At 35.9% G+C, this 22,957-nt stretch overlaps 1 protein-coding gene across 1 annotated transcript in view; it reads right to left on the bottom strand.

Annotated features, from left to right (window-relative positions):
- shtn1 (shootin 1) overlaps positions 1–22,957 on the bottom strand; it is a 65,163-nt gene that overhangs the window by 29,055 nt on the left and 13,151 nt on the right. Inside the window, 6 exon segments of the mRNA XM_056477240.1 lie at positions 3,313–3,459; positions 3,609–3,703; positions 5,948–6,029; positions 6,360–6,457; positions 7,010–7,175; positions 18,578–18,672. Of these exon segments, the coding sequence (XP_056333215.1) occupies positions 3,313–3,459; positions 3,609–3,703; positions 5,948–6,029; positions 6,360–6,457; positions 7,010–7,175; positions 18,578–18,672 (683 nt within the window).

The raw sequence follows: 22,957 nt of genomic DNA, 5'->3' as shown, positions 1-22,957 counted from the left end.
AAGTTGTTTTTAACCAGGTTAACAAGTTCTTAAACTTCAAGGGGTGTTTGGACAATTTTCAATCTGGTTTCAGACCACATCACAGTACAGAGAGCGCCCTTATAAAGATAATCAATGACATCCGCCTAAATACAGATTCAGGCAAACTAACAGTGCTGGTACTGCTCGATCTCAGTGCCGCATTTGACACTGTCGATCACAGCATACTTCTGGATAGGCTGGAAAACTGGGTTGGGCTGTCTGGGACGGTCCTCAAATGGTTCAGATCTTACCTTGAAGGAAGAGGTTACTATGTCAGTATAGGTGATCATAGGTCGAGGTGGACACCCATGACATGTGGAGTCCCACAAGGCTCGATTCTGGCACCACTCCTGTTCAACCTTTATATGCTCCCTCTGAGCCAAATAATGAAAAAAAACCAAATCTCCTACCACAGCTATGCTGATGACACTCAGATCTACCTAGCCTTACTGCCTAATGGCTACAGCCCCATTGACACCCTCTGCCAATGCATTGATGAAATTAACAATTGGATGTGCCAAAACTTTCTTCAGTTAAACAAAGAGAAAACTGAAGTGATTGCGTTTAGGAACAGAGATGAGGTTCTCAAGGTGAATGCGTACCTTGGCTCTAAGGGTCAAACAACAAAAAATAAGGTCAAGAATCTTGGTGTGACTCTGGAGTCAGATCTGAGTTTCAATAGTCATATCAAAGCAGTTAGTAAATCAGCATACTATCATCTCAAAAACATTGCAAGAATTAGATGCTTTGTTTCCAGTGAAGACTTAGAGAAACTTGTTCATGCTTTTATCAGCAGCAGGGTGGATTACTGTAACGGCCTCCTCACTGGCCTTCCCAAAAAGACAGTCAGACAGTTGCAGCTCATCCAGAACGCTGCGGCCAGAATTCTGACCAGAACCAGGAAATCAGAGCACATCACACCTGTCCTCAGGTCTTTACACTGGCTCCCAGTTACATTCAGAATAGATTTTAAAGTATTATTACTGGTCTATAAATTACTAAATGGCCTAGGACCTCAATACATTATAGATATGCTCACTGAATACAAAGCTAACAGATCACTCAGATCTTTAGGATCAAATAGATTAGAAATCCCAAGAGTTCAGTCAAAGCAGGGTGAATCGGCTTTCAGCTACTACGCCCCTCGCTGCTGGAATCAGCTTCCAGAAATGATCAGATGTGCTCCAACATTAGGCACGTTCAAATCAAGACTGAAAACACATCTGTTTAGCTGTGCCTTTACTGAATGAGCACTGTGCTACGTCCGACAGATCGAACTACTATGTTTTTCTCTTCTTTTTAATTCTTTTATAACACATTTTATCAGCTTTTATTTTATTTTATTTTCATTTTTACCATTTTTATTATTTGTTTTTATTTCTCTTATACTTGTTTCTTTTATTCCTGTTTATGTAAAGCACTTTGAATTGCCACTGTGTATGAAATGTGCTATATAAATAAACTTGCCTTGCCTTGCCTTGCCTTGCCTTAGCTTATTCAATTCACCTGTCAAACCAGCGACCTTCTTGTTGTGAGGTGATCGTGCTACGATAATAATCACACAGCACTAATAATGTGAGAGTATGTGTTTGGCCATATATAGAAAAAAAGTAAAGACAACTAACCCATGTTTAGGTATACAGATATTTGTTAAACTAATTTCCATGACTTTTCCAAAACTTTTTCAGGCAAAATTCCATGACTTTTCCAGGTTTTTCATGACCGTATGAACCCTGTTTACAGAAATGCGGTAACTACTCTGTGATGATGAGTTATGAGCTGAGAGTGGTTATGGGGCTCCGCCTTCTTTGATGACATACTTAAAGGGACAGGTCACTCAAAAATGAATATTCTGTCATCATGTTTACTTGTTTCAAATTTTAAATAAATGATAGAACATGATGACATCATGAATATGTCAATTATTCACATATTTAGACTTTTTAAACAGACTTTGGCTGTTCTACATTGACGCTATTTGGCTAAATTAATTAAAATAATCTACTTTATAAAGTATTATACACAAGACATACTATGGATCTCAATTGCAGAGCTGGTAGAAACAAATCTCTAAAATTAGATGCTTTCTTAAGTGCTGTTTTCTCACCAGTATTATTTTATTTAGTTTATTTTTCTACCCAGAGTAAACCAATCATGCAGCACATATAAATACAATTAACATGATCATATCTTGTTTCCCAGAGATGGGCTGCAGCAGGGCATCCTCTGCGTAAAACATATGCTGGATAAGTTCGTGGTTCATTCCGCTGTGGTGACCCCTGATTAATAAAGGGACTAAGCCAAAAAGAAAATAAATGAATGAGCATATGTGTTTGTTCAGAATAGCATTCATAGGTTTATTTCCCTTAAAAGTGTCAAAAATACTCAAAAACCCTGAGTGCGATCAGATCCGATCAGTTCATATTTTTTAGCTCAATAAAAAACATTGAATATGCTATATACATGCTATTGAATACCATTCTGCAAAAAAAGTCTTGCTTATGACATAAGGGTGACAAAGTGATGACTTTTCGGGGTAACCGTCCCTGTAAGGCAGCACAAGACAGTGACTGTACTTCCATTGCTTACAGCTTAATTATTGTTCCTGTCATACTAAATATGTCATATATTCTGACTAAAATCTATACTGGAGACAGAGAAATACCCAGAAAATAAGTGGACGCAAAACATTTCTCTTGATCTTTAATCTTACATTATTGACTGTGCCTATGTAGAATGCTGCTCAATTGGTCTCCTTTTACAAATAATGCATAAGTGTGTGTGTGTTTGTGTGACACTGGGAGGGGCTTGTGGTGCAGCTAATTTGATTGGTTTTTCTGTTATTCATTTAATCATATTCAGTCTGCAACACGGTGGCTCAATGGTTAGCACTGTCACCCCACAGCAAGAAGGTCACTGGTTCGAGTCCCGGCTGGGTAAGTTTCTGTGTGGAGTTTGCATGTTCTCCCCATGTTGCCGTGGGTTTCCTCCGGGTGCTCCAGTTTCCCCCACAGTCCAAAGACATGTGGTATATGTGAATTGATTAAACTAAATTGGCCGTAGTGTATGAGTGTGAATGAGTGTGTTTGGATGTTTCCCAGTACTGGGTTACAGCTTGAAGGCCATTTGCTGTGTAATACAAATGCTGAATAAGTTGGCGGTTCATTCTGCTGTGGCGACCCTTTATGAATAAAGCTGAAGAAAATTGAATGAATGAATGAAACTCAGTCTGTACCCTCTCAGGACATTGTGACCTAAGGGACATTGTGGGGATTAATGTGTATGAGTGACCTGTTGCTGATGCTCCAGTCTCTGTTTCTCCAGAGTGTGTGTCAGTGTGCTGATCTCTGCCAGAGCTTTCTGTAGAGCTTCACCCATGGAAATACTCTGGACCAACACCTGGCTTTGTCTTTTCAGCTTCTTCTGTTCTATGAGCATCTGCATACATAAACCCACAGAGAGAGAGAGAGAGAGAGAGCACATATACAACACATTCACAAACCATCTAATTAGCATGTTCCATAAATATTCAGAGATCATACAACGTCTTATGCATTTGAATAAATTAATTCTGTAAGAAAACTCGCCTCATGTGCAAACTTCTCAGCTTCAGAACGCAAGTCCCTCTCAAGCTTCAGATCCTCCTGCAAGGACTCGAATTCATCTAGAGCATATTGAGAAACTACACACACACACACGCACGCACGCACTCACGCACGCACGCACGCACGCACACACACACACACACACACACACACACAAGAAAAGGTGACAGAAATTACTCAGATTTGGAGGTCGTGAACTGAAAATCTAAAAAATCATCATCTTCTGACATATACAGTAAAAGGTCATAGTACTATAAAAATGTCTTATTCTAAAGCCAATCTGCCAAAACAACAGGTTGCAAATGTCACTTTTTTAACATAACACATGGTGCTCTATTTTAACGATGTAGCCACAATGTCTAAAGCGCATGGCACAAAAGCATTAAGGTCATGTCTGAATCCACTTTTGCTATTTTAAGGATGGAAAAATACACTTTGCGCCCGGGTGCATGGTCTAACAGGGTTGTGCTTATTCTCTTAATAAATTATGAGTGTGTTTTGAGCATAACATGCATTAAACCAATCAGAATCTAATCTCCCATTCCCTTTAAGAGTAAGTTGTGTCACGCCATGGCACATTTGTTATTTACATGGCGGACTTTGTAAGTTGAAAAACTGAACGCTTCCCTGGCGAGAAAACAGTTAAACAGACCATCTGCAGCATGAGGATAAAAATGAGCCCCCTCCATACGGTCTCTTTGCTTTCTCTTTACTTTACATTTACTCTTTCCTCCTTTACATTCGTGGAGTAAGGAAACAGTGGAAACTCACTCCACTGAAGACATCCATTAGCCTATAATTAATTTTGCTATCATATTTAATTTCATTTGTTAAGTGCAGAGATTTGTTTTAAAACAATTTCTAAATTAAGTTCTAATTTCCAGCAAAGGAATAAATGAACAATCATTATATTTATAGCTATATCTAAACATACGTCCTATTCTTATGTCTCATATGGTGATGTATATGTCTCCAAAACCCAACAAATGGACAAATCTAAACTTGTTTTTAACAAAACAAATATAAATATGCATATAATAAATAATACTGCTAATAATCATAACATTATACAAATGCAGATTGTCATGAATAAACTGAAAAAGCCCCCTGAAATGAAGAAGGCATTAGTGGTTTTTATATCTATGTAGAAAATAATACTTTTTGTAAAATTTTAGTCCTTTAATTGTTTTTCATATGTAAAGATATTTGTGAATTGCTGTACATCCTGTGTGTATTAACCTGCATAGGCGCACAACTAACGCATTCTGCACTGGACTTTTAATTGACAAGCTTTTAATTGGTCAATGGTGCAGCCTATTTCAGTTTCTCAAAATAGCAAAGCGCCAACAATGCGTCTTAACACACCTCCTTTTTAGACCATGAGTGTACAAAGTGGCGTAAATGGATTTGCTATTTAAACAACGTGACGCAACACGTAAAAATTAGGGTTGCGCTGGTCTGAAAATAGCAATAAATCGTGCCAAACACATCTTGCACCTTATTGTGCCAGGTGTGTGATAGGGCCTTATGTGTCTAAACTAAAAAAATAGAGAGGCAAAGGCAGAAATTAAATGAGAACAGTAAGAACATATTTTTGTGACTGCTGCAGATTCATGTACAAAACAAGACAAAATTTATTACTGCGTTTTCAAAAAGATTGAAACTAACAAACAATGCTGTGTCGACTACAGTATACTGGATCTGCGCACACGTGTTTATTAAGTGGTCACTATTGCTTTATCTGTTTATGATAGACTATTATATATGTATTGAGCATTTGTGCATTTTTAACCTAAATCCGAGCTGCAACAATCTAGGAAATAAAATGTAAGCTGTGAAACATGTATCTAGAAATTTACACCAATAGGCACAAAGCTGACCTTTTCATTTTGGCCATTTAATCTTAACAGCAAAACATTGAATGGTTTTAAACATTAAAAACTGTTAGCCAATCATACCAGTGGGTGTACTTCTGCGTTTACAGTACACCACCCATATTTAAATGGTATTAATGATGGAGGTCAAAACGAGAAAATGGCTTATTACTTCTAAATTATTATTTTTTTTTAATGTTGAATTTAATAACATAATAAGTAGATGTCAAAGAGAGAAAATAAGGCTGTTCGTGACCCCTTTAAATAGTGAATTACTTATTACAATGACACAAAGAAGCTTATAAACACTCTGAATGAAGCAATAAAGATGCACCAAAGTGGGAAAACAGAAGTAGGATCAATAAATGAGAGACAGAAAGAGAGAGAGAGAGAATGAGAGAGAGGTTAATGTAAGGGGATACAGTAGAGAACAGGAGCAAAACTGACCTCTGTTGTATTTCCCCAAGAGCTTCTTTTGTTGGAATGTTTCAGCTATCAAAACAGTATTATCATGTTTCTCTTTCAGGAGCTTAGGGGGAAAAAAGAGAGAGCGAGGGCTTCATTTATTCTGGTATTAAACTGGTTCATCTGAAAAACACTGAAGAACACGGCACAAAGACAGCCTCTTCTTTTCTAGTTGATAGTCATTATTCTGAGTGAAAGCCACTGTGAAATATGCCAAGGGTTAACGCTAAAGACATTAAGAAAGCAGGTCAAAATGGTTTCGTTCTGCCATGATGAGAGGTTTTTTATGAGCATTAAAGAAAGTGTATATTGTAAAGTGATGTACAGTAGATTGTCCTTAAAGCTCTGTTCATTAAAGCAGCACAACTCCAGATTTAATGCACTTCTGGCATACTTCCTGTCTGGTTTTGGAAAGCTGCTCTCTCGTCGTCTCCAGATCGATCATGAGCTGCTTCTTCATAGCCAGGATCCCCTCTAGCTTATCCCTCAGCTCTAAAACAAATCAATAAGAAAGGTGCTTATAAGAAACTTACAGTACAAAATGACCTGAATTCGCAAGTTTCTTGTAAATATGAACTGAAGCATGAGGGGAAATATTATTAAGAAAAATACAGTTTTTGCTTAAAAATCATTGCAAAAATCATTGTTTGAAAAAAAAAAATCATTGATTATTGTAATGTTCTGTTCACTTGTCTAAACAAATCTATGGAGCCATTCCATGTTGTGCACAATGCAGCTGCCAGGCTTTTAACCAACACCTGTAGGAGGTTGCACATTACCCCTGTGCTTAAGGCACTTCGCTAGCTTTCTATTAGTTTTAGAGTAGATTTTAAAATTCTGGAAATTACATATAGAGCTCTGCATTTAATATATAACAGTAAAGTCTCTGGTCACTTTTAACTCCAGTTATATTTAAAAGTATGTGGAGTGAACATGATACACTTCACATTTAATCCTAAACTGGAAAAAATACATTTAAAAAAGATGTAAATAATATGTAAAAAAATGTAAACCGGTGCATTGTGCGACATCCTATTGACCCACCTGTGATGACAATATGACAGTGGGAGGAGCTACAGACGCCTGCCTCCTCCTCATGTGCATCTTCATCATCCTCATCATCAATACTGATCTCAGCGACAACATCAGCACCAAGGCGAGACATATAGAGCATACTCTTCCTCTTCAGAGAGCGGTTCTGCCTGTTTAACTGAGACAAACACATTTATTTTAATGCAAAGCTTTTTTTTTCTCGATGAACTAGACCATCAACGAAAAAGAAAAAAGATAATCCAGCAAGGCCAATGTCGACACATTTATAGGAATAATCAGAGATCAAAATGACACCTGTAACACCACAAATGATATAAAACCCAAGCTGGTGATTTTCTGTGTTCGCCGCCGAGCGAAAAGATATGAGAAATCAAATCAGCGGCATGTAGACAGTCCAACCCACTGGAACCCCAGCGGCGCCCATGCAATTCCCCTCAATCACACCGCCAAACACACACAGCACGAACACTCGCCAAAAGAGCAATAATCAAGGGCAAAATAATAGACATTTCATTACACGTATGCAGGAGCAGCAGCAGCAGACACTCCTGTTTTCATAAATAATTACAGCATTCTATCAGGCCCCCCTCCCTCGCCACATGTACACATACCTGCGTCCGAGGGTTTTTACCTTTTTCAACATCCAATTAAAGTAATTTAAGACTGGTCATTCACACTTCAATTAGGGAGCCCACTTAATGGAAACTCAGAGAGCCAATGGGGGTGGAGGCATGTAAATTAGTCCCGGATGACATTCCGGTCAGAGAGAGAAAAAGAGCGAGAGGCTGGGATAAAATGCCCCCTCTTTAACGAGCCTTTATTAATGACATCCAAGAGGGGACGCGCAGCACGTGAATCCATTTCCCGATGGCGTCCTTCCTGCTGAATGCATCTTTTAAAACCGCAATCAACAACACATAATACAGGGATAAACACGCAGACACACACAAGCATCGTGCCAGCGATAATCATCCGGCATTGATGAGAGCGCAGCGGCGAAATTACACAGTGGCAGAAATCAGACGTGCGTCCCGAGGTGGCCAGGCCCCTCATCTCCTCTGATCACACATCAAAACAAAATGTCATGTGTTTGGATTGCACTTTGATTTGACTGCTGCCACCCGCGAACCCTCATCCATTACTGCATTTTAATTCAAAACGTTCCAGAATTTCAGAAATTGATTATGACTTTTTTTCTTTCGAGGAGGAGGAGGGGGGTCTCTTGGCAGACAAAATTACAGCCGTCATACAAAATAAATCATAAAGCTGAAATGTAGAGATGATTTGAGACAATTCCACTCACTATCCTCCAATCACACCTAGCAGCATTTTTTAGACTAATTTAAATGTAAATTTGGGATGAGTCGATGCTGTATTTTTCAGAACACACCGCTCACGTTTTCCCAAAAAGAGGTGTGTTTTTTTCCCAAGCCGGAGGCAGATGCAAATCAAGACAAAGTCATAGACACTTGTTTGGTGGATCTTCGTAAAATTAACTGATGCAATCACAACAATCATAAGGAAATATTTCATTACAGTTATCATTCATTTACTAGGAATGTATCTGCAAAAATAAGTTGGATAATGTATAGTCTGCTGCTTATTTTGGAAAATAAAACATGGTGATGCACTATTACAATTCTGACCAAGGTGATAATAAGTGTTATGTAGACTGCATTTTGTTTCCTTGTTCTTGTACATGTGTAATGACAATAAAGTTGAATCGAATCTAATCTAATCTAGATAAGGAATGAATGACCAGTATTAAAAGTGACCTAAATTAAAAATAAAACCCTAAAATAATTAGTTTTAAATGAATATTCAATTCAGATATGTCGATGTGTTTTTAAAACTTTAGTACCTTTAGTCCACATTTACAATGGAGATCTTGATGGTGTTCGTTTTTTGCTGACCTGCTTACATCATCTTTTAAAAGTGACTCGTATCCAATTGTCTGCATTTACACTGCACATGGCAAAGGCAAAATGACCAGGAAAAAAAAGAGCGGGCGCTGACTGACAGCTGATAATAAAAAAACACTCTTTTCTCCATTCCTGTATTTAATTTTTTGCAGGGTTTCATTTTTAAATTTCTTTAGGACAAGTTGTTTTACTATAGTTTATGACAGAAAAGTTCTCATTTGGCCATCTTCTTTTAATCTAGGCCTTTTTAAACCAGTAGGCACTTTACTGTAATTCCCATGGCGTTTTAATATTATACACGTGACGTATGCAACAATTTTATATTAGTTTATATTGGTTACGTGGCGGATATTGTGCTCTCTCTTGTTAACATGTTTAAATACTTGTGCTATATGACAATATAAAAGTTGTTTTAGTCCTCATGTTCGAGATTTAAGGTTTGGGACTCTGTTGAAGTCTGTTCTGAAATGAAAGCGTCAGAATTGGCGTCATTTATTATGGTTTTTAATGACGTGCGACTCGCATTGACAGGTGAACATCTGATCTACCTGCTTACACTGCAGACATGAGGGCACAGATCGGATAAATTTCCACATATGAACAAAGCCTGAATCTGATTTGAGTAAATCGAAATCCATGTGATTTTTTTTTTGCTTACACTTACATGGGCTATATCCGCCACATGAGAGAAAAAAATCGTAATTGAGTCACTTAACCAGTGCAGTGTAAACGCTGCCTTAAAGACTAACTTTGAGTTAACATTAGATATTGAGAAATTTCAAAACTTCAAAAAAAATTATTCAATTAAATAATTAATTGTATCCAATACTAATAAATATTGCTATTAATATAACATACATTCCACAAAATATTGGGTCGTTTTAGTCCAATGTTGTGATTAATGATTAAAAAATTATATTCTAATATGCATTAAAATAAAACACAGCAATTTTACATTTACATTTTGTTTCATTTTGTAAGTGCATTTCAGATTGTTTTAATTACATTTTTGGGTTAAATAAAATCCATATATATTTATGCACATATGCGCATATGTCTTTAAAATCTTACCAAATGTAACCTTTTTTTGCAATATAGTAGGGGTGCACAATATATTGTTTCAGCATCGATATCGCAATGTGTGTGTCCGCAACAGTCACATTGCAGGATATGCAATGTTGAATTGGGATTATAGTTGATCAGTAGAACAGTTAGAATAAGGCATTTTAACTTCATTTTAAGCGCTCCGGTGCGAAGATGAACATTTGTAAGTTAATTTACTGAATTAACACAATGAAGACTATACAGTGTTATTTTAGCTGAATACTGTTTGACTCTCCGGAAAACCATAAGGCACTGTTTATTTCACTTTTTCCTTTGCTCTTTTGTAATTATTTTGCTTGTATTTTGTTCATGATTTAATTATACATTGTTTACACCCTTACAAAATCCCCCTAATCAATATAAATTAATAATTTCTTTCCAAACTAAGCTATTCAAGCCAATGTTGTGATTAATGATTCAAAAATTCTAAAGTCTTTTCCACACAGAAATAAATTTCATTTAAATATACATTAAAACAGAACACAGTTATTTTAAATTGACATTTTGTTTCATATTGTAAGTGCATTTTAGATAGTTTTAATTGCAATTTCGGATTAAATAAAAGCACTTGTCTTTAAAATCTTACCAAATAGAACCTTTTTTTGCAATAAAGTAGGGGTGCACAATATACCGTTTCAGCATCAATTTCGCAATGTGTGTGTATGCAATAGTCACATCGCAGGATATGCAATGTTGAATTGGGATTTTATTTGGTCAGTATAATGGTTAAAATAAGGCATTTTGACCTCATTTTAAGTGTTCGGGTGCAAAAAAGTCCATTTGTAATTTAAGTTAATTTACTGAATAAATACAAAAAATACACACATTACATTACATATATCGCATAAAAACAAAATAACGCAATGTCACAGGCCTACAATATAGTGTACACAAATTTGGGGGGCAAATTAGCAGTTTAATAACTATAACTGTAGAGACTAATGCAATGAACAGCTTTTCCTGCCTTACAAAATAAGACATGGGCATTTGAGAAGAATCGTATATATTTCTTGCAAAAGCAGTGACAAACACAACAGCATCCTCAGTCCATCATGTGTCCTGACAGATGGGAGATGAGCAAACCAGTGGAGAGCTGAACCTACAGCACTCTCCTGCTGTTAGTTCCCCATCCGCTAGGGCTGTTCACAGGTCAGCCTGGACAAAGGGCATCTGCACCGGTTTTCATGCTCAGTGGCCCGCCAGCGAACATAGAACAAGCTGGGCTGTGCATTTAAGGATGTCAGGAAACCGTTGATTGGTTAAATCGAGCTTTTATCCAACACATAATGCTGAGGCACAAAACGGCCCAGCTGCAGGTCTATTTCCTCCGCACAAATGAAACTCTCCAACCACGGCTCTCAGAAACATCTGTGATGGCTTCACATAGCTCAGAGAGAGAAAATATAGCTATATACTGTATACTTCAAGAAAATACCCCAAAAGTGAAATTTTGTCTTTTCTTAGAAGCAGAAAAACATCGTCTAATAGCTAGCTAGTCTGCAAGAAGACTACAGCGTCCTTTTACAATGCTAAATACAATTTGCTCCTGATCTGTATCTCTTTTGCGTTTGAAATGGAATCAAAGATAAACATTCATTCATTCATTCATTTTCCTTCGGCTTAGTCCACAGTGGAATGAACCGTTGACTTTTCCAGCATATGTTTTATGCAGCGGATGCCCTTCCAGCTGCAACCCAGTATTGGGAAACATCCATACACACTCATTAACACATGCACTATGGAAGGTTTAGGTAATCCAATTCAATCTGCTCTGCATGTCTTTGGACTGCAGGGGAAACTGGAGCATCCAGAGAAAACCCGGGGAGAACATGCAAACACCACACAAAAATACCAACTGACCACGCCAGGACTCAAACCAGCGACCTTCTTGCTGTGAGGCAATAGTGCTAACCACTAAGTCACCGTGTCGCCCCAAAGATAAAGAAACTTTACCAAAAAATAAATTAATAAGTAAGTTGAAACAGAATAGTACAAAAATCTAACAAATCAGATCAGAACAAGATAATCAAATAAAACATAAAAGAATAAAAATAATCAGAAGCCAAAAGAAATCTAATAAATTAGAGGAGAACAGAATTAAATTAATAAGATGAAACAGAGATAATAAAATTTAACTAATCAGAATCAACGAGAAAAAAATCTCAGGAAAAAAACCTTGAAAATCCTTTTGTTCCCATATAAAAACAAAAGTCCACAGGATTGTGCCACATAGTAGACTACTTTTAAAAATCAAGAAAGCAGTGTTTTCTGTTCTTTTCTTTTCTATCATCTATAAAACAGAATACAACAATATTTGAAAATAATAATAATAATCAAGTGAAACAGAACAGAACAAAATAAACAAAAAACAGTAAAAGAACCTACAAAAAAAAAATAATATATTAATTATCTATAAATAATATATTATCTATAAAAAAGAATAAAATAATATTTGACATATAAAAAAATTAAAAACTATGAAACAGAACAGTACAAAATAAAATGAATCAGAACAGAACAAAATAAAAAACAGAAAAAGAACCTACACAGAAAACAATTAAATAAAACTGAACAGAATTAAATGAAATAGTACCCAATATCACCAAAATATTATTAGTAATGTTAGTTAATGCATTTACAAACACGAACAAACAATGAACAATACATTTATTACAGTATTTGTTTATGTTAACTGACGGTGCATTAAATAATGTTAACAAGCATGAATTTGGATTTTAATAAGGTATTAGCATATGTTGAACTATGATAATTAAATGCTGTACAAGTATTGCTCATATTTAGTTCATGTTAGTAAATACATTAACTAACATTAATTAATGAAATCTCAGGGGAAAAAAAAAAGGAAATCCTTTTGTTCCCAAAATAAAATCCAATCCACAGGATTGTGCCACCTAGACTACTTTTAAAAATCAAGAAAGCAGCGTTTTCTGGTCTCTTTCTTTTATCTATGAAACAGAATAAAACAATATTTGACAAAAAAAAAAAGAATCAAATGAATCAGAACAGAACAAAATAAACAAAAAATAGAAAAAAATAACATTTTAATAAAACTGAACAGCATACAATTAAATAGTACCCGATATTATCAAAATAAATGGTAACACTTTACAATAAGGTTGTATTAGTTAGTTAGTGTAATGCATTTACAAACACGAACAAACAATGAACAATACACATATTACAGTATTTGTCTTTGTTAACTGAAAGTGCATTTACTAATGGTAACAATTATGAATTTGTATTTTAATAAGGTATTAGCATACAGTATGTTGAATTATGATAATTAAATGCTGTAAAAGTATTGCCCATATGTAGTTCATGTTAGTAAATACATTAACTAATAAAACCTTAACTAATCATAATCAACGAGAAAAAATCTCAGGAAAAAAAACTGGAAATCCTTGTGTTCCCAAATAAAAAAACAGTCCACAGGACTGTGCCACCTGGTAGACTACTTTTAAAGTTTTACTTTTACTTTTGAATCAAGAAAGCAGTGTTTCCTGGTATTTTTCTTTTATCTATGAAACCGAATAAAACAATATATGACAAAAAAAGAAACAGAACAGTACAAAATCAAATGAATCAGAATAAAGAGCACCATACTGAGTGAGTGAATGAATGAATGAACAAATGAATCAGAATCAAAACGATTCGTTCACACTAAATAATCACAGGATTGTCACTTATGTCCACTTTGTCATTTTTCACAGTCAAATCTTTCCTTTTCTCAAACTAACATTGAACTGCACAGGATCATTCTGTGGCATAACAGCCAGTCTGCTTCTAAAGCACAAGACAACAGTGTCCCTTTTTCAATCCTAAAGACTATTTTCTCCTGGTCTTTATCTCTTTTATCTGTGTCTTTATTCCCTTCGCCGCTACTGTTCTCTCATTTCTCTCTCTGTGTGTGGTGATCAGCGCTCATCACCGACGGGCAGCAGAAGAAAGTTGATTCATCCATCAGCGAGACGGTAATCGTTCCCACTAATTTGCTTCACACACGGGCTTTTAGAGATCCATTTACCTGCTGAGCGCTCGGCGGAGGTGCCACTTCACTTTTCAGACCCGAATGAGTCTGAACGCTGGTTCCGAAACCCAACTAAACAATGTGCTGAGCCGGGACTGATGGCAAATTGAATACTTCTGTAATGAGCGGGTCCAGCCAAAGATGGAGGTTGTAAGGGAGGGAGATGGGCTTAAGATTGACTCCAGCATGAACTGAATGGAGTGGCTGCCCATGTGGAGCACAATTGTGGGTACTTTGCTCAGGATGAAGGGGAAAATAAATGGAAGGTTGGTTGGAATGGAGGCATGATGGATCTCAGGCTATTTATCATGAAAGCATAAGAGAAAACATATGTGTATGGTTTTGAATTATTGTTTCTGTGACTGGTAGAGGAATGAAACAGGATAAGACGGATAAGACAAACACACAGCAACAGGACCAAATGAAATAGAAGAAGAAGTAACAATGGAAATGAATAAAGACAGGTGGAATGAAATAAACTGTATTCAAATGAATCAGAACAAAATAGAGAAAATGAAAACAAGGTGGAAAGAGTCAAAGAGAAGAGAACAGAGTTAAATTTAGAGTTAAATACAATCATAGTTGATTATTCTTAGCTCTAGAATCCAACAGGTAAAAATGGGAGGTTTTATTTCAGATGAAATGTGTACTTCAGTTGGACCTCCCCAGGGTTTTTTTTCTCCATTATTATTTAGTTTATATACAAATTCTTGTACAAGTTCATTTAAAAATAGATACATTGTAAAGTATGCAGATGATACCGCTTTGGTGAGCCTTTTAAATGAAGAGGAGGAAGAACACGAGCCCGTTCTTGACTTCTTTTTAGACTGGTGTGAAAATTCAAACCTTCTTCTAAATATTCCTAAAACTAAGGAGATGGTTATTGATTTTAGAGAAAAAGTACAAAGCAAAACTCATCCCACATTAATTAATAGGGAAATATTTGGGTCTGATGTTGGACAATAAATTTGGTGGGATGTTTGGACTGACTGTGTAAGCAAAAAGCTTCAACAGAGAATGTACTTTTTAAAGAAACTATCGTCTTTTAATGTTGACAACACATTGTTGATCATAATTTACTGTGCTTTTATTGAAAGTATTGCAACATTTTGTATGATCTGTTGATATGGAAATGCTTCTGAGGCCCAGAAGAGGTCACCAGGGAAGGTGGTAACAACAGCCAGTAAGTTGTTTGGAATAAAACTTAAGAGCATTGATAGTACATACAAAGAAAGAGTACTGAATAAAGCTATCATGATTATCAATGATGAGAGACATCCTTTATCAAACACCTTTCAATTGTTACCATCAGGTCGTCGATATTGTGTTGCCAGATAAGAAAGAAATTATCATTTATATCCCAAGCAATTAGGTTTTTAAATTCCTTCTCCCTCAGTAGCAGTTGATGACTAGTAAATTGGATATTTATTTAGAGGTACCATGTTTTTATAGGATTTATTTATATAAATGTCAAATGTGAAATGTGAGAAGTCTCTTCGAGTGTGTGCTGCAAATGAAATTTCCCTACGGAGACAAATAAATTTAACAAACTAAGTAAAAATAAAGGAACTAAAATACAAATGATTGAAACCAGCATGAATAAGATTTAAGAATTAGAACATGAAAAAAACAAAACGTGATCAAATGACACAGAACAAGAACAAATGAAACTGAACAGTATGAAAATAACAGAATCATATGAATAGGATAACATGAGACAAAACACAAAAGAATTGAATGAATATAAAAAATGCAAGCAAAAGAATCAACAAAATCAAATAAATAAGTACAGAACAAGAGAGCAGGACAACAAAAGAGAAGCAAACAAAACAGAACAGCACAAAATCAAATGAATCAGACCAGAACAAAGGAGTCGAATCAAATAGATCGGAATGGAATCGAAAGAAAATAAATCAAACAATAAAGAACAGAACAAATGAACAGAACAAATTTAAATGAATCAGTACACACAGAGATGAATCAAATGAAAAGGATCAGAATTGAACAAAACACAACAAGTGGCCAACAACCAATTCAAATGTACCAGAACACCAAAGAATCAGAACAGAGTTAAATCACAACAGAAACCAAAAGAAACAAATGGAATATATTAGAACAGAATAAAATAAAAATAAATATTATCCCTAAATGGTGAGGAATCATTAAAAGCATATGATAATATGCTAATATAATTATTATTTTTAAGTCAAATAAGTTCAGAACGCTTGTAATAGCCCCCAGTAACACTCCAGGGCTTTTCAGTTAACAGAAAAAGATTCAAATAAAACAGAACAATCAAATAAGAACCAAATCAAATGCAACATACAGGAAATATACGAAAGACAACTAAAACAAGCAAATTGAACAAAACGAAATAAAAGGATTCAGCACAGAACAGACAGTTCAATGAAACAGAACAGATAGAAATAAAACCAAGGGTTCTTTCACACCTAGACTTTTGTTTCGGAACCAGGTGCGTTTCCCAAGTTAGCGTGGTTCATTTGGCATATGTGAATCCAGCAATCACGCTCGGATCCATGCCAAAACAATCGGTCCGAGATCGCCTGAATGAGGTGGTCGTGGCTTAATTGAAATAAACTCTGGAGGGGATGGATTGTAGTGAGAAAACACTATTATTATTATATTACAGTGTATTACAGATATGTAATAGGCATACTGTATATACGTCTATATGAAGAGAGAATTATGAGTAGGGTGGGATGTCATTTCTACCGGTAAGTGTGCGTTTCATGTCAAATGCGAAAGTGAAAGCATGCTGAACTATTAACGAGAGCTGTTTATCCATTAGGAAAATTGACTGAACAGGAGTCTTGGTTTATCTCTTATTTCTCTCTATAATGTAAAGCCTATAATGTATAATTCTAGCCAACAGCTCTGTATGAGAAAGTCTTACCTCTGATTTATATCTGGTGATGATCTCTGTGGGTGAGGCCATTCAAGCGCAGCCTTTTTTTTATATTGTCTTATTGCTCATCGTCATAAATTAAAATAAGGACGCATTACAGCTGAGCAGGACTCTGCAAAATAAACCGTGAAACTCTGACCAATGTGTGGAGAGTTTACTTGCACATGACTTGTTTTAGCTATTTAGGTCCGTTTAGAAAATTTGCTGTGTGAAAGCGAACCGCACCAAGAACAAAAATAAACATTGTAACAATTTTATTCCCTGTTTCGGAACAAGAGAATCGATCCACAGGTGTGAAAGCACCCTAAAATGACTTCAGCCCAATTGACACCCTCTGCCAATTCACTGATGAAATTAACAGTTGGATGTGCCAAAACTTTCTTCGGGTAAACAAAGAGAAAACTGAAGTCATTGCATTTGGGACAAGAGATGAGGTTCTCAAGATTAATGTGTACTTTGCATCTAAGGGTCAAACAAACAAAAAATAAGGTCAAGAATCTTGGTGTGATTCTGAAGTCAGATCTGAGTTTCAGTAGTCATGTCAAAGCAGTAAGTAAATCAGGATACTATCATCTCAAAAACATAACAAGAATTAGATGCTTTGTTTGCAGTGAGGACTTTTATCATGTTCATGCTTTTATCACCAGCAGGGTGGATTACTGTAATGGACTTCTCACTAGTCTTCCCAAAAAGACAGTCAGACAGTTGCAGCTCATTCTGAACGCTGCTGCAAGGATTCTGACCAGAACCAGAAAATTAGAGCACATCACACCTGTCTTCAAGTCTTTACACTGGATCCCAGTTACATTTAGAATAGATTTAAATTTTTTATTACTTGTCTATGAATCACTAAATGGCCTAGCACCTCAATACATTACAGATATGCAGAATGAATAAAACAGATCACTCAGATCATTAGGATCAAGTAAATTAGAAATTCCAAGAGTTCAGTCGAAGCAGGGTGAATATGCCTTCAGCTACTACACCCCCCATTGCTGTGCTGAAATCAGCTTCCAGAAATGATCAGATGTGCTCCAACACTTGACACAATCAAATCAAGACTTAAAACACATCAGTTTAGCTGTGCCTTTACTGAATATGCATTGTGCTATGTCTAACAGATCACACTATTATGTCTTTCTTTTCTTTTTCATTCTTTTATAACCTGTTTTAACACATTTTAATCTGTTTTTAATCATTATTTTCTTGTTTCTTTTATTCTTGTTTATGTAAAGCACTTTGAATTACCATTGTGTATGAAATGTACTATATAAATCAACTTGCCTTGCCTTGCCTAAAAATCAGCTGAACCAGAACAACACAGAATCAAATTAATCAGATGACAATACAATACAATGAAAAGACTCACAATAGCAGAATGAATTAAAAACAAAACATCATGTACATCAAATGATTTGATCAAAGCTTTAAATGATGTAGAACAGAATGAATCTCAAACCAGTACAGAACTGAATCAGATGACATCAGAAACAGATGACACATCAGAATGAAATAAAACAGAAGAGAATCAAAGGAAACAAACACAAAGCGAACCTCACCTTCGAGGCCAAAGCCTCCACGCTCTCCCTGCATGTCTTCTCAATCTCTAAATTCTCCTGAATGCTGTTCACCTCCTCGATAACCCTGTGTGACACTAAAGACAAGAAAAATGTCAAATATTTTGATGTAAACACACCACAGTCATCACTACAGGCAAGCACACAACTAATTTTCTGCCATGAACACACTGTCAGCTCAGTACAACATCATGACAAGGTCACAACATCATACAATTACTCTGTCCAGAGCACTGAAACAGCACACAACAGCCCTTTATCAGCTAGGATTCTCTGTAGACTCCTTTCAAATGAGTTCACAGAGTATTTTAACATAAAACACCTGAGGCTACTGTTTATTTGGTGGACACAAGGTTAACTCAATGCACACACGAATGTGAACTGCACAAACACAAGCATATTTGTATAGTACATCCCATTTAACTATTATACATTCCTTTGTTATGAGCTAATAATAATTTACATATGTGAAAATAGGATGAATGTACCCCTCTGTCACTCAATATACTTAAGTTTGACTGTATGATAAAAGTCTCACTAACAAGCAATTCCAAAAATAAAAATAAAACAAAAAATAAAATAAAAATAGTAGCACAGGAGTAAAGATTGCAGGTTTATCATCAGGTTTTACATTTTTTGCCATTCAATTAAACACAATGGAAATCTTTTTATTTGTATATTTTAAAAGTGAGTGCTTAATATTAAAGTAAATTTTATAGCATTACTATACGCTAAGTGAAAAAACACTAATTAACATCTAAGTTTTAGTTAAGTATAACTTTTAGTTAAGAATAGGTGACCATAGGTCGAGGTGGACACCCATGACATGTGGAGTCCCACAGGGCTCGATTCTGGCACCACTCCTGTTCAACCTTTATATGCTCCCTCTGAGCCAAATAATGAGAAAAAAACAAAATCTCCTACCACAACTATGCTGATGACACTCAGATCTACCTAGCCTTACTGCCTAATGACTACAGCCCCATTGACACCCTCTGCCAATGCATTGATGAAATTAACAATTGGATGTGCCAAAACTTTTTTCAGTTAAACAAAGAGAAAACTGAAGTGATTGCGTTTGGGAACAGAGATGAGGTTCTCAAGGTGAATGCGTACCTTGGCTCTAAGGGTCAAACAACAAAAAATAAGGTCAAAAATCTTGGTGTGACTCTGGAGTCAGATCTGAGTTTTAATAGTCATATCAAAGCAGTTAGTAAATCAGCATACTATCATCTCAAAAACATTGCAAGAATTAGATGCTTTGTTTCCAGTGAAGACTTAGAGAAACTTGTTCATGCTTTTATCAGCAGCAGGGTGGATTACTGTAATGGCCTCCTCACTGGCCTTCCCAAAAAGACAGTCAGACAGTTGCAGCTCATTCAGAACGCTGCTGCCAGAATTCTGACCAGAACCAGGAAATCAGAGCACATCACACCTGTCCTCAGGTCTTTACACTGGCTCCCAGTTACATTCAGAATAGATTTTAAAGTATTATTACTGGTCTATAAATCACTAAATGGCCTAGGACCTCAATACATTATAGATATGCTCACTGAATACAAACCTAATAGATCACTCAGATCTTTAGGATCAAATAGATTAGAAATCCCAAGAGTTCAGTCAAAGCAGGGTGAATCGTCTTTCAGCTACTACGCCCCTCGCTGCTGGAATCAGCTTCCAGAAATGATCAGATGTGCTCCAACTTTAGGCACGTTCAAATCAAGACTGAAAACACATCTGTTTAGCTGTGCCTTTACTGAATGAGCACAGTGCTACGTCCGACAGATCGAACTACTATGTTTTTCTCTTCTTTTTAATTCTTTTATAACACATTTTATCAGCTTTTATTTTTTTATTTTATTTCTATTTTTACCATTTCTATTATTTGTTTTTATTTCTCTTATACTTGGTTCTTTTATTCCTGTTTATGTAAAACACTTTGAATTGCCACTGTGTATGAAATGTGCTATATAAATAAACTTGCCATGCCTTTTGACAGCTAAAAATAATATCATTGTTTTTGTTGAAGAACATATAAAGAATTGAAGTCAAATATGTATATGGTATGCCTTAAATAAAAATAAAAATGTGATCTGTTTAGATAACAGTCCATTGTGTCATACATCAGCTGGCTGAATACATATTTGTTTCAAGTTAAGGCCAAACAATCCTAAGCACATGCCAATAGCAGACAATAATGTAGCTTTTGGTTCGTAGCTTCACCAAACATTAGTCAAATTATAGTAGAATCCAAACATAACACAACATAATGCATAGATCTTGAGGTAATATACTAAAGTTATAGGTGATTTTTAAAAATAATCCTTTATGATTGTAGCTTGTCAGACCAAGGGCAAAGGTTTGTTCTTGACATTGGTGGAGACCTATGAATCCCAATTCATCTAAGAGAAGGTGGGTTGTTAAAAGAATGTTTAATAACTGACAAGAGTTTTAGTGCTGCTTGCATCTGAACAGCTACAGCCTCTCACATGACAGCAGGGAAAGGCTCAGCCAATCACAATCTTCATATGTGTTTGAGGGTGGTAAGACTCAAGAAGAGAACATTATTTAACCCTTTCTGCATGTCAAGGTTAATGTTGACAGCATGTTTTTTTGTTTAAAAGTGAATTAAATTATTGGTGGGGACATTTCAATAGTCTGTGATTATTGGTGGGAACATGTCACCTCCATCCATGCTAATTCTACATCCCTGTGTCAGACTGTACAAGTTGTCAATATGTCATATTGAACAACAATCAAGAAACACCAAACAAAGACACTACTCATGTGGAGTTTGACATGATCAATCCATGACACATTCAGTTACCCCTGTTCTGAAATGATACCCAATGTCCCTTTAAGGCAAGTAATTTCCCAGTTATCGGCAGCCATCTTTGAATTGCCTTGCAAGTGTAAGCTCCTATTTCTTTGAACGGGAAACATCAAATTCTTCAAAACTGTTTGCTTAGATTACAATTCAATTTCATATTTGGAAGCATTAGTGAAATTTAACAGCAACTGTTTCTTAATCGTTGTTTCTAAACATTACACTCATGACAAAAAAGTCGTTTTTCCAGGTAGCCCAAACTAATGTGTTATGCACACTCGAAGGGAACGAGATCACAACGCCAACCTCATTTCAAGAGTTCACACTGCTATTGCTTGATTATATTAGACGGTTTGGCATGCAGTCCCAGGAGAGAACCCTAAGCTCAGAGATAATTGAGCCCAGGGCTCCCGGCTGATCAATTAGCATGTAAGAGGGTCAGAGATCAGGTAGGTCTTAAGTAGGGATGGGACGATAACCGCTTTCAAGGTATACCGTGGTTTGGAAAAGTCAAAGTTTTAAAACCGCCAACATTTTCTGTAATACCATTCCTAAGGTATGTGTAAGATTTTTTTATTTTACATTTTTTTGTTGTTTTTTAGGACAACAGCATCTCCAACAGAAAAATATCCAAAGATGCCATTTTAAATTGTAAAGAAATCTGTGTTTTTGAAACAAATGAAGACAGCAGAATTCATTCAATGATTCATTTGAATAATTTAGCCTGACATGTTTACTGCTCCAAAATATTATAAATGTTTCTCAAAATAAAATATATTGTTTTCAAATGGAAAAAAGTAGTTTTTCACCTGGACATTTAAAAAGAATATATTTTAGAGCAGTAATCACAATACCGTGATACTGTGAAACCGTGATATTTTTATCCAAGTTCATCATACCGTCAGAATCTTATACCGGCCCATGCCTAGTCTTGAGAGCTCCCCCTGGTAAAAGGAGGAAAAGGAGGATATGGTGTGGAAGGGGGGATTCTTCCAAAACGAAGATAAGGCAGCAGTGTGAAATCAGTCTATTTATTTTTGGTTTGGATCAATCTGATTGGATTATTGCTGAATATGGATGAAAAACCAGCCGCGATCAATCACATGCTCCTCTAAAGATTAGTTTGTAATACTTCACTTGTGGTTGTTTCTGGAGGACACAATCAGACATCATCCTGCCAGTCAAACTATGTAACAACATTAAGAATGAATAACTTACATGTTACACAATATCATCCTCTGAATAGTGACGCATTCAATAAACCTTCTCTTCTGACAAAATTTCCAAATTATTAATGATCCCAAATCTTCTGCCCTAATGACAACAGCAACCTTGTGTTTATAAATTGTGGGTGTTCAAGTAGTTGCTGTCAGGAGATTTCAGTATGAATAGCTGAGAAGTTAATTCATGAGGTCAGATAGGACTGACTGTATCTTGAGATTAGTGTAGCTGATTCATTTACAAGTAGAGATTTCAAGCTTAATGTAGATAGATATATTTCTTATGCCTGTGAGGCAAGTATTCACTGAGATTCC

Source organism: Danio aesculapii, chromosome 17, assembly GCF_903798145.1.
Source record: "Danio aesculapii chromosome 17, fDanAes4.1, whole genome shotgun sequence".
NCBI lineage: Eukaryota > Metazoa > Chordata > Actinopteri > Cypriniformes > Danionidae > Danio > Danio aesculapii.
Note: the sequence above shows the minus strand (reverse complement) of the source record. Positions and strands in the feature narration are given on the sequence as shown.